Source organism: Epinephelus fuscoguttatus, linkage group LG12 (genome assembly GCF_011397635.1).
Source record: "Epinephelus fuscoguttatus linkage group LG12, E.fuscoguttatus.final_Chr_v1".
NCBI classification, from domain to species: Eukaryota; Metazoa; Chordata; class Actinopteri; order Perciformes; family Serranidae; genus Epinephelus; species Epinephelus fuscoguttatus.
The window spans coordinates 33,674,752-33,690,631 of NC_064763.1; the positions used below are offsets into that span (position 1 = coordinate 33,674,752).

At 41.0% G+C, this 15,880-nt stretch overlaps 1 protein-coding gene across 8 annotated transcripts; it reads left to right on the forward strand.

The window, feature by feature from the left end:
• Positions 1–2,623: 2,623 nt before the first annotated feature.
• LOC125898461 (putative fibroblast growth factor 1) lies at positions 2,624–7,839 on the forward strand. Of its 8 annotated transcripts, none has more exons than XM_049592261.1 (4): positions 2,624–2,801; positions 4,329–4,600; positions 5,211–5,314; positions 5,829–7,839. In XM_049592261.1, the coding sequence occupies exons 2-4, from the start codon at positions 4,345–4,347 to the stop codon at positions 6,012–6,014; spliced, it is 546 nt and encodes a 181-aa protein (XP_049448218.1). In that variant the 5' UTR covers positions 2,624–2,801; positions 4,329–4,344; the 3' UTR covers positions 6,015–7,839. The 8 variants fall into 8 exon arrangements, with proteins under 8 accessions (XP_049448218.1, XP_049448216.1, XP_049448222.1 ...); XM_049592259.1 differs by having other exon boundaries at positions 2,625–2,801; positions 4,384–4,600; XM_049592265.1 differs by lacking the exon at positions 2,624–2,801 and adding an exon at positions 2,877–3,287 and having other exon boundaries at positions 4,384–4,600.
• Positions 7,840–15,880: the final 8,041 nt, after the last annotated feature.

The window sequence follows — 15,880 nt, forward strand, 5'->3', positions numbered from 1 at the left end:
CATGAAAAAAAAAACCCATAGTCCTCTGCCTTGTCTGTTTCTAACAGCAATACTGCATGTGAACGAAAACAACCAATCGAAACCAAAGAGTCTCTAACCCAGCCGTCAATCACTCAGTAAACTGCTGTAAAACTGTCAAACTAGGCAGCGCTGATTATATGAATCAAGATTCTGTAACTGCATTGGCTGTTCCTCATCTCAAATGTTTTCAGAAACATATTTTAGTGTACTGTTTAGCTGCAAAATGAGAAAGTTTGTGACCCGGCTGCCATGTTGGATACAGTTAAACAGAGTTACAACTTTCTCTTTTTGCAACTTAAAGGAAATGGCCACTTTAGAATGAAAATACAGACAGTACTTATCCTCATGCCGACAAGAAGTCCAGTGTAGTTTTTTAATCTACACAACTCGTTTGAGGTATCGGAGGATAACAGCCAGCCGGCTCGTCCATCGTAATCCAAGTGCCTTGAAGCCGCAGCATGCAAAATTGACTTTGACTACAGTGAAGGGACTAATAGTACAATAATTTGACGCACGAGACTCGAGAACTAGCCGCACCACTAGCCATCAGCTAGTCTTGCACGAGTTGCCACATAAACACAGAAATGATGCTATGAAAGTGGAGTAAATTACGTCTTTTCAAGTCAGTTTTGCATGCCGCGGCTCCAGGGCACTTGGATTACTACGGACGAGCCGTTCTGACGTTTTTGAAATGCATTAGCGGAGTTTTATTACATTTTCAAGATGTGGGTTCCGTGCAATTCAAGTGTATGGAAAAATCCGGCTAGCTGTTATCCTCCGATACCCCGAACGAGTTTTGTGGATTAAAAAACTACACTGGACTTCTTGTCGGCATGAAGGTCAGTAAGTGCCGCCTGTATTTTCATTCTAAAGTGGCCATTTCCTTTAACAGTACAGTAGTTGTTACTCTGTTTACCTGTATCCAATATGGTGGCCATTTCACAAACTCTCATTTTACAGCTAAACAGTACACTAAAACATGTTTCTTAAAATATCTGAGGAGAGAAATAGGAAACGCAGTAACAGAACCTGATTCATATTTGGTCAGTGTTGCCTAGTGTGGCAGTTTAACCGCAGCTCATGGAGCGATTGATATGATTGACAGCTGCGTTAAAGACTCCCTGGCTCTGGATTGGTTGTTGACTGACCGTGCCGTGGCCTGATTACATTAGACCAGTGGTTCCTAACTGCTTGGTTGGGGTCCAAAAGTGGGTCATGGGTCCATTCTGAATGGACCACAAGTGATTTGTGAATGTGTCAAGTTTGTAAAAAACACACTTAATTTTGAAGTACTGGGAATTTCTGGTACAGCGCTTTTATTTTGAAGTGCCACAGTGAGCAAATAATGGACAGCTACTTAACAGAGAAGAGCTGCGTCCTGTTCACCCTGCTATACGGCTCAGAATGTTGGAGAACGACAGAAAATGATCTCCACAAACTGTCAGCCTTTCACACCAAAAGCCTACAGAAGATACTGAGAATATTCTGGCCCCAAACCATATCCAACCAGCATCTTCTCAGCCTGTGTAAGCAGGAAAATATGGCTACCATCCTTATAAGAAGGCGATGGAAATGGATTATACATGTCATCCGTAGAGAGCAGGACAACATCACCCGAACTGCCCTTCACTGGACACCAGATGGTAAACGTAAAAGAGGCCAACCCGAGAACACCTGGTGCAGGACGGTGGAAGGAGAGCTGAAGGCCCTGCATCACACCTGGGGTTCCGTAAAGACGCTGGCCCAGAGCAGACAGGAGTGGAGATCCTTTGTTGCTGCTCTACATGCTTTTTACTTTTACTTTTTACAATATAGTGACAGTTTCAGCAAATATTGCACTTATTTTCGTATAAGTTACCATCTGTAGCTTTAATGTATGTGGGATTACTAGCTGTCAAATGTATTTTTTTGATGAGTACATATTATAACTTTGCAGGAATGTGAAGCAAGTCGCCAGTGGGTCAGCTGTGGAAGAGCGAGTCATCCACCAATATGAAGATCAGCGGATCAATCCCAGGCTCCTCTAGTCTGCATGTAAAGTATCCTCTATAATACTGAGCCCCAAATTGTTCCTGATTTGCCCAACTATGTACACCTATCGAGTGCATGTGAATGAATAGGTGAGCAGGCGGCACCTTGCATGGTAGCCTTGGCCACCAGTGTATGAAAGTGTGTGTGAATGGGTGGTGTAAAAGTGCTTTGAGTGGTTGGAGGACTAGAAAGGCACTAGACAAATGTAAGTCCATTTACCATTCACCACTGGGCATCTGGGCCGAGCATCAAAGCAGCTGGGACTGGTTCTGGCGTTATGTAAGATTAATTGTGGAAACTGAAGTCACCGTCTTTGTGTCTTTTATAAATGTTTATATTGTGTTGCTCACCAGTGTCTCCAGGAGGACTCCGCTATAAGAATGTATCAGTGCTCAGTCAGACGGGCAGCCTTGCTCATTTCCAGGCTCTGGCTGGATCCCATCGCCTGGACACTTGCGTCACTCTGTCTCAGTCTCCTCTCTCTCTATTCTACTGCGGTAATTTTAGTCCTGACGTTGGCCTGTTAAAATGAATCCTCTGACGCTGCTAGAAGGGTGGTGAGGTGAGGAGGGGGTAGATATGGTACAAATACACACTTAAGTCTCTAAAGTCCAGCCACTTCTCGGCTGGAGAAAAGAAGCAGAAAGTTTGGCGCAAAGGAGCTGGTTTCACCCCAACCTCAGTTTAAAGGAGGAAAAGAGGAGGACATGCTGGCTTATCAGGGGCACTGTCACATGACTTTCTCACAGGTAGGTGACTCACCCACTGGATCAGAGGAGGCTTGTTGTTTGTGTTTTGCTGATACACCATTAACCGATGCTGATCTTTGATGACAGGGAAGCAAATTGATACTGATCTTCCTTAATTTTGACGAATTAATCCACCTGATGTGGCGTGTGTGTGTTTCTGCATGTTAAGGATCAAAAGTAGCCAAGCTGGGCCACTGTTCAGCATCCATGAACTCTTCCATGAATCATCAGTATTTTATTCCCAGCAGAACTTTGCTCTACTTTAGCCCAGACATCATCCAATTCGACTATCTCCCCCAACCCAAACATACACACAGGTTCAATCTATCCTCCCACACATCTGCACTCTGACTCGGTCACCAGGTCGACTTTTGACGTCATTGCCACCAGCAGCTCTGTCCGAAGGTCCCTGTGGATATAAAGTAACCTCTCATATCCCGTAATACAACATTCTTCTCCAGGTCCTGTTCTTAGGAAAAAACGTCTGTGAGTGGGTAGGCCTTACATTCCTTTTGTGGCTTTGCACTACTCTGTCTTTTGCTTTCCTTCTCCTGCTCTCATTCCCCTCTTCCTCCCTCTGTTTCTTATGCTTTTCCAAGACATTCCAGATGTGGGCTAGCATTACTCTGTAGCAGTTGTTCTCTACCTCTGGCTACAAATGATAACATCGACTGTACGAGCTGTACAGTACCACTGACTGCTGGCTGGGTCCTTCGCTGCTTCCCTACTACTTTTCCATTTGACAAGACAGACTTTATGACAGGCACTGCTGCTCTGGGATCACTACCCTTCAGGATGTTGAGATTACACTGACATTGTGGCTTTAAGATGGGCTTGATTGTTTTTTGGATAAGCTTTTAAGGGAAGCAGACAGTCCAAGGGTAAGACAGACAGGGCGAGCTGGATTCTTGTTCCTCTCGTGGAAAGATTTAAGAGTTTGGCTGCTGGAGACTTTGTTTGACCAGTCGGCTGAAGCCAGCTGAATGCAGGGAGGTTAATGCAAAAGTCTTTGCCTCAACCAGTATGATGAAAATGGTTCTTGTGTTTCACTTGTGGATTACCATTTATTAAACTGTTGGATATACTTGATAGACTATTGCTGGCACTTGCAACATTTCCAGCCGGGAGTAAAACCATTACCGCAAACTGTCTCTGCTGCGGTGTGTCCACGTGTTTTTTATTTGGTAGTCTGGCCTTGCACTGATTTCAGGTGAAAGTTACATCACTGCCATCTGGAAATGATTATCACAAAGAAAGCGCCTAAGTGATGTTCAGTTAGAAAACAAGTTTGATCATGTGGCGGCTCTGCCTGACTTCCTTCCAGATCATATCCCCTGCCTGGTTTCATCACTTTATGTAAAAAAAAAAAACAAAAAAAAAACAGCGCCTTAAAAGGTTGACGGAGAGAAACAGAGACACAGAGAGAGGGAGAAAGTGATTGAGGGAGTCGGGGGAGTTGAGCATTTCCTGTAATCACATCATGAAAGCGGCGATGTCATCCTCTTCCTGTTTTCTCTCGTGTCTCAGACACAGTCCAGGTGACATGAACAGTGAGCACGATGGATCTCCTCTGTCTTTGCAGACACAGGGACATCACTCTGCTTCGTCTAAGCCTCACACTCTGTGTAAGATGTCTGAGGGAGATATTACAGTGCTGCCCTTCGGACCTTCATCTCTGGACTTGTCCAGGCAAGAGCACCAGACACTGACCAGGCTGTACAGCCAGAACGGAGGATATCACCTGAGGATTTTACCAGATGGAACTGTGAGCGGTGGCAGGCAGGAAAATGACCGCTATGGTGAGGAAGGAATCTTTTTTTTTTCTTTCTTCTTGTTGTGTGATTGGTTGTTGTGTCTCAGAATCAGGAGCAAAGTAAAAGACAAGAGGAGAGTCTGTTAGCTGTAACATTAAAGATGAAAATGAAACTGAGCAAATTCTGTTAATGTTACTCATATCTACTGTTTACTCTTTTGACTTTTAACACTTTAAATGACAGTTTTATCTTTTCTGATGATGATAAACAAAAGAGACGGGGTAAAATATGATAATATAAAACACAATAAATGACTTAAAATGATAACTGGACTTGATAAAATGGAAGAATATTAAGGCTCATGAGTGTGATAGTTTTGAAAATAACTGTTTACAGTCCTCTTGAGCAAGGTATTTAATTGCTGCACTTCTAGTAAAGCTGCTCACTGATTTGATCACTGTTAATATAATTACTTACCCTGTGTACACATTCAGACGACAGAGCCTGAAAAATGCCAGGCAAATATTTATTTCAGGAGAAAAATGATGGTGACATTATGTTTAAGTTAGTTTATTTTCCACTTCATCCTTGGAGAGGCATCAAAAAAGCCATGCGGCGGTGTTATGTTGAACAGGGTTGTATTTTTGTGCTGCAGACATCCTCAGGCTGAAGGCTGTGAGCGTGGGAGTGGTGGTCATCAAGGGCGAGATGACAGGGAGGTACCTGGCTATGAACAAAAATGGGCGCCTTTATGGATCGGTGAGTATTTACGTTTTAGAGTTTGTCACAAAAATACTGCTGCCATGAAGTAAAGATGAGTAAAGATTAAATGTTACCTAACAGTTTGAAGAGGTGTTTCGTTGGGGCTGCTTTCGTCAAATTCCATAATAGTTGTTAACGTTTTAGTATAAGTTCAGACTCACTCCTACAGTGTTGTAATAGCTAGGTTATTTCCACAACTGCAAAATGCTGGAAAATCACAGCGCCAAAGGGTAGACTATAAATCACTGTGCGCAGTAATATATCATTGGTACAGATGAGTAAGTCATTAAGGAATTACAGATTTGTCACATGGATTCTTATTTCTATTATTCAGCACTATAGTCTGCTGTTCTGTGGCTGTGTGTCTGTGTGTATCCACACAACATTTAAAATGAATTGATGGGAAGAATTAGAAAACTTGCAATAAAACTTCTCTTCTCTTCTCTTCTCTTCTCTTCTCTTCTCTTCTCTTCTCTTCTCTTCTCTTCTCTCTTTTATTTTCTTGTCTTAGCAAGCACTGAACGATGAGTGTTACTTCCTGGAGAAGTATGAAGAAAACCACTACAACACATATTGCTCTCAGAAGTACAACTGGTATGTTGGGCTGAAGAGGAATGGCCAACCCAAAGCAGGGCCGGACACCCACCACGGTCAGAAGGCCATCTTTTTCCTGCCAAGACCTGTGGGTAACATGTAAAGCAAGACTGCACCAGGAACCATGGACACGCTCACATTAATGCACATTAATAGTGCATTCTCACACCGGGCAAAGGAACCTTATAAAAAGGTCACTCAAAATCAGTTCAGTAGGGTGGTAGAGCCACGAGGCAAACACATAATGCTGTTTTTTTACAGTTAGTTCAAGCTGTATTTTAATGTTAATAACCTACATGTTTGTTTATTCCTCTTGGAATATGTGATTCCAGCTCATGTAAGCAGCTTACACTGTATATGATCACAGGGATATAAGCACATATACACTCTCCCACTGCAGACAAGAAAATGTGTGCGGTATCAGTGCATGTCAGCCTTGATAGATGGGTGTTCACTTTGAACCCTCGTATGAAATTCCACTGCTGGAAGACAGCAACGGGCCGCTTTTACACAGAAATAGTTTTACAATTGATCACGTCTGGCACAAAGGAAACCAACAAGGCAGTAAACATAAAAGAGCCGACCATCTGGTGCTGAATTCAAAGTTAAGCAAACAAAGTCAACAGTGAAGGGACTAATAGTACAGTAATAAAATAAATATTTCAGTGCCTTGCTTAATGGTTCACTAGGGTGGGTGTTTGCTAACTTCTGAATTACTAGTAACTACTATTCTGCTCAAACTTGTTTGATGTCTGTTTCTGTAACCACAAGTGATCTATGTAGAGTGTCAGCAATGTAAAAGCAAGTTATCAAGTTTGTTTTACTTTTGGCTGAGCTGTAATGTGAGCTAGCTCAGTGGTGCTAGGTGAGCTAGCAGTAGATGCACGCTTACTTCTGCCAGGTAATTTGGTTGGTAGGTGTAGCTCAGTTTCAATGAAACTGCTCACAAGTTCAGTGGAGTGTCTTGAGTAACCAGGTCATGACTTCTGAAAAGAGACATGAGTGTTGAGTTTGAGGTTTTTTAGTGGTACTTTGAGCACCACAAGCCAAGTGCCATCTATTTCCATTACATTCGAGAGAAGGCAGACATCTCTGTGGCCGATATCTCCAACCCTCGACAACTCACACCAAAACAATCTAGATGAATAAATAGCACTACAGGTTAGAGGAAAAATATGAATTTTTGATTTTGGGGTGAACTGTACCTTTAAGTTTAAGTTTTTGGTTGATATAATTTAAACACCGCAGCCCTTGAAAACAGCACCCTTGTTTATGATACAGTTAGCTGTGACAAGAGTGAAACATTTGTATGATTGTATAATTGTATTGTGTGATCATTTTGCTGTTTTGTGCCTCGGCCAGCTGAGGCAGATGTGAAAACGGAGCTTCATTAATCAATGAAGTTATTATTGAGTTGTATTTTTAAAATAAAGGAGGAACCAGAGAATATTTAACATCTTGATTGCACCAAATACTCGTGTAGATTATTATATTTTAGTTATGAGGAGGCAGTGACGGACCAAATATTGACCATTCTGTCCTAGACCATGGAAGTCACAAAAAGTTTCCTTTCACTTAGCAAAATGGCTTCTCACCCCAACAGCTCTTTCTGTAAACATATGTATTTTTGTTTAAACAAATGTTACTGTAACACTATACTAGGTTAAATAACTATTGTGAATATTTATTTATAAAGTTTTATTTCTAATAAAGTTTAATTTTGCTGAACTTTGCAATAGACATTTTCTGAATAATAATTTATACATGCATAGTGAAAAAGGTAACCTTTTTACAAAGTAATACATATTGTATTAAGTGTACTGACATGTATGAAGTTTGCATCATAATCTGAGTTAATAGTATGTATACTGTGACAATGATTATTGTTTATCCCAAAACATGGACATGTGAATAAAAGTGTATAACTGTGCATCTCTTTAAAGGAACATATTATGTCCAGTGTTCAATACTTCTGTTGCTGATCAGTTTGTTGTTTGTGTCTCTTCCTTGCACTGCATGTGAACATCTGTGTTTTTAAGAAACTACACTCTTACAGGTGTTGACCAGAGACACATTCCTCCATGTGACACAAACACTAGAAATAATAATGTTTGGCCACAAGATGGCAGCATTGCTCCAGGGTTAGTGTTGTTACGCTCAGGCCGCTACAGAGGGCTTCAAAAGTCTTGGTTTATTATCATTACACACATGGGTCTCGCCGAATCCCAGTAAAAATAAATCATGAATGAAAAAAGGTAAATCCAAGAAACCACACAGTTGCTGCCAATAGCATGTGTGTATCCAGCTGTAGGTCCTGTATATGGGTTGTGACAGTTCAGGGAGCACACTACACAGCAAATCCTCCGTCATTAAATAAAGAATGTGTCGTGTAAATTAAATATCTGAAAAAGAATTACCAAGACAATTGTATTTATTTTGGGTAGGGGAAAATTTACCATGTGAGGTTTATTTTTAGAAATAGCATGCTTTTTTCTTTTGAGTAGAAACACATTTTCTACTTAAAATGACCAAATACAGTGTTTGACTTTCTTAATCCATGCAGCCATACAAAATCCTAATCCTAAATAAAATCCACTACAACACGAATAGAAATGCGATTTAATGTCAGATCTAAGAAACTAGACCATGAATCCGACCAAAAATTGAGTGCCAACCTCCAGTCTTTGACAGATTTTTGTTTACATTTTGAATACTTCAGCATGATGCAACCTTAAGAACTCTTTCTGAGAAGATTTCAGCCATGTTAACACATCATTGTCCTTTCGGAAAAAGCCATCTGCACTAATTTCAGTGAAGACTTGCTGCTGTCCACTTGGAATCATTGCAGCCTTAAAGTTGTGACAGATGATCGCAGCCGAACAGAAAAAGACCTCCATTCACCCCGATCAAGTATTTTCACCACATTTTTGGAAGCAATGGCATTCTTCATGTAATCCACACTTAATGTGTAACGGCTGAAACAGAACATGGCCTCAAATGCTGTTTCGGAGGCCGCTGTGCCAGGAAAAAGATCCTGGAGGAAACACTGGAACGTGGTTTAAGATGTTTGGGACGACTGGAGCTGATTCATGGCTCCAACAAGTTCCATATTATTGTGGGATTTAAACCGAGTTGGCAGGGAACATTACAGTAGGGTTATTACTTTTCCAAGAGTGTGACAAATTACTTTTTAAAATTGAGCAATAGTTGTGCATTTTCCAATTTAAGAGATTACTTTCTGATGACCCTTTGTAAATGTCACATCAGAGCTGGATTATCCTCCTTTCCGTCCCCCGATTTGTTTTTCTGATAATATTTCACTGACGTCTCTGCTGAAGATCTAAATTTAACATTCTCAGTTGACAATGAAGTATCAGCACTATTTGACTACTTGACCTGCAACTTCGTCAGCTCGAGTATCGCCGTATGTATATTTGTGTTTTGTCTATCATGTCAGGAAAATATTATACTTTTTACTACATTTATTTGACAGCTATAGTAATTCGCTATTTTGTAAGATACGACATAGTCCAATAATGCGTTACTGTGTATACTAACAATTTTTAAGGGGCCCTTTAATTCTTCTTTACTGTGTTCAGGTAAAATTTTGAATATGGGATTTCTGATGAAGTGTTTTAACAGTTTAGTACTGATACTTATACTTGAGTAAAATGTCTGTCACCATTGGCCTGCACTGGCCCACTGTATAATCACCTTTTCATACCATTCTGTACTACTATATTTTCTTTTTCCTCCGTCAATTCTTACAAGCTAACGACTCTTACACATTCGGGGGAAAAGTTAAAGTAACTAATTCTCAAACTTGAATTTTTTTAAGTTTGAGAAGAAACCAGTGAAGGCTCAAATAAAAACAAGCTGAAAAAGTGAGCTGTCCTCTTATCCAACGGTTTTCCATTGGGTCTGCAAAAAAAGGAAGGTCTGTCCGACTCAAGGACACTGACCGGACACATGGCTGTTGGTGGACAAACACTGATTCTTATGCAACCTGTGACCTCTCATTTACAGGACAGTCTCTCCCCTTCTTTCCAACAGGCCGCCCTATGAAGTAGCACAGCACACACACACACACACACACACACACACACACACACACACACACACACACACACACACACACAAACCTGCTTGGCCATTGGCCTGCAGGGCTGTACAGGGCAGGAAGGGAATCATTCACTGTAAACTGAACAAGGACTGGCTTCCTCTGGGAGTCCCCTAGCCTGACAGCGGCCAAGATCCCTGCAACACAAACCACTCTAGCAAACACACACACACACACACACACACACACACACACACACACACACACAGATGAACGCGTACACACCCTGGATCTGGGACACATTCTCTCATCTGTTACTCCTCTCTCTTTCCTCAATTTCGTCTTTCTTTACGCTCCCTTCCTGCCTGTCTCTCAATTTCCAGCCTCCTTTAACCTCTGTCTCGTTCTTATTGCTTTCTCCTCATCGTTTTCTCCCAGCATTGCTTCTCTCTCTCTTTGTTCCGCTCTGCTAGCACTCTTCCTAATTTCTTACTGCCCTGTACCTTCCAATATATCAATTATTTTTGTCTTTTAAGTAACCACATCAAATCAACTTTAATTTCTAATTTTTCAGTCCTTTTATTTGAGAAGTTTCGTAATTTTAAGTTTTCATTGGACCCCGGACCCTTGCTTGGGAACTCCAACAACTTTTGAAAATGCACGATTAGACAGAAGCTGATTAGAATATCTTAAGCTGGAGATTTAGTTGCTTTGAACTACGTATTCATGTGCACATGATGGCTGTCCACGTACACTGTGTCTGTTTGGAGCATTTGTTGTGCACGCCCTTGGAAAATAATGCTGTACATTTACAAGATGCAATACGCACATGAACAGTGGGGGCAGTGTAGAGCTTTGCAAATACCCATATCTGTCATCCATCACCTGTCATTGCCGCTGCACTGTGAAAAACCTACTATCTCAATGGCGCTGCTGTTGCTTTTTCTGTTAGGATCTCAAAATTAAGAATATAATAACCTCCTCTATGTGTCCATGTTTATTGGTAACATCATGCAAAACCTGAAGATCAATACGGCCTTAGTTCTCTGGTGTGCCCTCTGGCTAAGTCCCTCAATAACATGCAGAGAACATAGTCAAGCATGTGAACAATTCTGTTCATGACATAGCTGGTTTTCTGTGCAAAGCCGAGGCTGTAAAGCAAGTAAATATACAACCTTCGTCTTCTTCATCTATCCCAACAATGTCGGTGTAAAGACATACTATGCAATGCTTCTTTAAAGCAAAGGCTTTATTTAAATAACCTCATCCACCACTGGACAAAATCTTACTTAATAATGACCCGTTTCTTTGGACACTGAATCCCTGTGGCTGCTGCACTCTGCCCCTCTGCGCTCCTCCTTTGCTCTCATCCTGTTCTGGTGGCCTCATCAAGAAAACAGAGATGCTTTGTCAACGTTACTGTATGCATGCTATTGCCTTCACCTTTCTCCTCCACACAAGCAACCACACAAACACACACACACACACACACACACATCGACAGGAAAGGAAACAGGGATACATATCCGTCAGCTGATCCAACTGGAAATGCTGACACCGGTCTCCCCATCTGCTACTGCTCTCTGAGACAAGAGGGGAGGAAGGGAGATAGAGGGGGAGAAAACAGGGGGACAGAGAGAGCGAGCAGGAGCATTCTGACAACCCAGAGAATTGCCCGGATGCTTGTGGTTGGCCCTACAGCAACTGTTTTCCTAATAGACGATTTGTGCTGGATAGACACATTCTGCGGGGGCTCCAAACATGCAGCTTTCCCTCAGAGTGGGAGCGAATGGCATTTGTCAACTGATGGACCCTTTAGGATTTAGCCACAGAATCCAGTGAAGGGAAACTGACACAGTCGTTCCTGGGCTGACAGAAAAAAGAGGAGCTTTAACTGTAATAAAAAAAAGAGTCCTGAGAGATTTATGCGTGTTACATGTTTGACCTTCTTCACATGGCACTCATTTAGGTCGTCTCTCTGCTATTTCACGGTGGCGTGTGACCGGCTTGCAAGTATGAAAGCTGAGAGCTGCTGCACTGTTTTGGCGAAACAAAGCAAAACAAAACAATGAGCCAAAAGCGACTGAGCGCTTGTTCAGTGCAGCTTTAAGTCTCCAATGTGCTTAAGGGTTGAGTTCATCAAAGCTGCCACATTAGATGTTTTATCCACTTACTGACAGGCAGCGGTGTGCTTGTAACTGAAGTAGCGGGTATGCCAGTGGCGTGGTTAGGGTAATTTTTTTCAGTCATTTAGCCCTGGATGTTTTAGTTAGAGTATGTGCAGGCAGGGGCCACGGAAGATGGAGGACGGATATAAAGGAGCCAGCACAAGGAAAGGTTTATTGATCAGCACCGGCAACTATTTTGACTACTGCTAATGTGTTAAAAATGTGTTAAGCTCCGGAGAACGGCTGATCCATTGCAGCTAGACAAGCCGTTTTGCCCCATTTTAAAATAGCGTTTCCATCCACGAGTGTTCTAGCATTGTTTGCTATGGAGGAGAACAGCACTGACAACAAATAAGACTAATATTTGATTATAAAGCAGTCACATAGATTGGGAGTCGGTGCAAATATGGCGACATATTAGAGTGGTACTGGGAGCATTAGTAAAGAGCAGGGTGAGCTGGACCAGTTTTATTTGAGACATCTTTAAAGTGAGGGCATGACAGTAATGTTTCCAACTAAAATATATACATATATCAGGATGTGGTGCATCATTCAGAATAATCACTTTAGATCTAAAATAAACAGCTCATAACGTATGACTTCCAAAAAAGAAGTGGTCTCTTGGCTCAGCTTACCTCCGGTGAGGGGTAAGTTGAGCCCAGGGAGAGGATAAGTTAAGCCACATGGGGATACTCCTACTTGCTTCATATCCATGTATCACTTTAAAGTCGTTCTGTCGACTCTGCGACCTGATGTACGGACTTCCCCTCTGTACCTCTCATACTCCTCCAAAAAGAGAAGTTGAAGTCCTGTCCGTTTTCCATTTATAGAAGCGTGACATGATGGTTTTGGTCTAAATTTTAAAATGTCACAACATGTATGTGATAAAAAGAATACAATGTAGAATGACAGTAAAATAATATGTTAATAATCACCCTCAGTAGGCCACTGGTTCAACTTTCCTCAGACCTTTTGGCTCATTTAAATGATCCCACTCCCACCTTTTTAATAAAACTGACTCATCCAGCAGTTAAGCACTAGCATCATGCTAACAGTATAGCCTAATATTGTAACTTCCTAAAGCGTTTACATATGTGTGAGATTTTTTCAACCTTGTCTATAATTTTTCAGACACAAGACTCATGACTCCTTGAACATAAAAACATAAACTACATTGAACAGCAAGTCCAACAAAAAAAAAAAACACATATTGAGTAAAACAGACTACTCTTAAATTTATTTCAGTCACGTGACCAATTTTGCCTATGGCCCTGTTTAGACAACAACGATTTCAACTGAAAATGGTAAACTTTAGTTGCGTTTTGGCCGATCGTTTACCCGACAGTGGCGTTTTGGATGCCTGAAAACGCAACGTTTTGAAAGCGGGTTCCAGAGTGCAGTTTTTGGAAATGGCAGCGTCTCCATTGTCATGTAAACTTGCAATACGCAGTCCCTCTGAAAACGGAGACTTTTTGCGCATTACGGTTCCAGTCACTAGGCATGCTGACCGTCACAACAACAATGCCAAGCTCTGTTTGTGCTGCTCACAAACAGTGAAGTGTAGATCTGTTACTGTAGCAACTCCACCTCGTCGTCCATCCAGACAAAGTTATCTGTGCATGCTTTCGCCATTGTGTCTTCTTTGTTTTGGTTTGTAATCACGGCGTTGTAGAGGAAGGTGCTTCAGCACAGGCACATGGTGTCATGCCATGGTGTTGCTTTGCAAATTTACACTGCCACCCATTGGCCTGGCGTGCATACTACAGCGTTTCCAGTAGATTTTGCGGCTCCATGTGAACGGAGATCGTTTCAATAACATCGTCATATAAACGCAGAAGTTTTTTAAAACAAAAAGGACAGACTTTTCCGTTTGTAGAGAAACCGTTGTCATCTAAACAGGGCCTATGGTTGCCTAGAAACAAAGGGTGGCTAATAGGGCCGTAACAGTACATGTATTTGTGTCGAACCGTTCGGTACGTGACTTTCGGTTCGACACGACCCTGTACCGAATTATTGGGTGCAGAATATTATTTTATTTTATTTTGTTTTATTTTAATTCTGTTTTTGTGAGCCGAACCATTTAAAATATCTAGTTCCCCGATGGACATAATTGAGTGATGGACCGAGTCCCGTAAATCTCCGCTTTCACTTTGTGCAGCGCATTCTCGCATTTTGACAACATGGCAAGTGAGCCTGACGAACCTGAAGACCCACCCGCAAACCTTAAGGTTTCAGGGTAAAATACGAAGATGGAAATAAACAAGTGGACAACGTTAAACGTCGTCGTTTAAAAAGACAGAGCGTTTCCCTGACCGTCGCGCTAAAGAAATAACCAATGCCATTGGAGTTGAGTAAAATTGTTTAAGCTGCACTTTAGATATTGAAGCATGTTTTGTTTACTGCACTTTAACAAAGTGGGAAAGCTAAGTAAGTTCCTAGTAAAACTGAATCTGAGCAGGCTTTAAAGCTGACCAGCTGCACTATACTTTTTATTTTAATTGAGTAATACTGTTAAAGCAGAAATGTATATTTATATTTTTAATTCAAAAAATGTGTTAAAAAACAGCAGGATTTTATTTTTCACTTTTATATTTCTATTTTCATTCAAACAATGTGAAAAAGCAGGATTTTATATATATTTGTTTCATTCAAAAGTTGTGTAAAAAGAGTTAACTGCTGTGGTGGTATGTTTTAATAAGGTTACCAATAAGTAAAAGATATTTAATAGTTGCCTATTTTTTTCATTACTGTACCGAAAAAAAAAACGAACCGTGACTTGTGTACCGAAGTACGTACCGAACCGAGATTTTTGTGTACCGTGTTACACCCCTAGTGGCTAAGCTTCGCCACAGGCTCAAATCATTCCGCCCTTCCCTATCCATCCAAGCTAAGGCAAAGGAAAAGGAGGACCCACATAAGAGGGATGAAATCTCAAAAGGTATAGGCCTAACTATAATGTTTTGGCTTACCAATAAAAAAAGTTATGTTTTTAATTTTTATTTTAAAACAAAAATGGATAGTCTTGCTAAGATATGCTAACAGGCTGCTGGCCCTTACTTAATATTTATTATCAAGATATAAGAGTGGTATCAATCCTCACAACTAACTTGGCAAGGAAGTAAATAAGCATATTTCCAAAAATGTCAAATTAACTTTTTAAATTTGAAAACTTGTTTGGATGTTAGGAAGTGATCTGTTCCTACATGAAAATGTTTCCAGTGGTGGTGTCACTGATGTCAGTCAGATTAGTGAAGTTTTTACTGTTTTGTTTTTAACCCTTGGAAGAAAACAGTTACCCATGAAAAATATTGTAATTTAGACCCAGGGGGTAAAACTAAAAGCTTTTTGCCAGACTTTTTTAAATTTATTTATTTATTTTTTTACCAGTGACTGGAACCATTTCGTTTGTCGTCTCATGACCCAAGTAGAGAACTAAAGTCACATGATAACATGTGGCTGTATCATGTAGCTTCTGGCTAACGGGCTTTCCCACCAGGCCATCATTAGCAATAAATGGCACTCGTTGTGATTTATTGGTTAATGAGTAAAATTACTCACAACTTGTGACTGCTCCTATTGAGCTTATCTTTTTCTCATTGTGGAAATGATATTAATCTTTGGCACTGTGTAAATTTCGGATTTGCAACTTCTTGATATCTTGCATCTTGCACTATTCGGAGAGTATCGGGTGGGAAAATTAGGTGATTCATTTGGAACAGACCAGTGTTATTTCTGTATCGT

Excerpts from the sequence above, each read along its gene's own strand:
- LOC125898461 (XM_049592258.1), top strand. The coding sequence starts at position 4,282 with ATGAAAGCGGCGATGTCATCCTCTTCCTGTTTTCTCTCGTGTCTCAGA. Across the intron at positions 4,601-5,210 it reads GCAGGAAAATGACCGCTATG|ACATCCTCAGGCTGAAGGCT; the intron begins GTGAGGAAGGAA and ends TTTGTGCTGCAG. Across the intron at positions 5,315-5,828 it reads ATGGGCGCCTTTATGGATCG|CAAGCACTGAACGATGAGTG; the intron begins GTGAGTATTTAC and ends TTCTTGTCTTAG.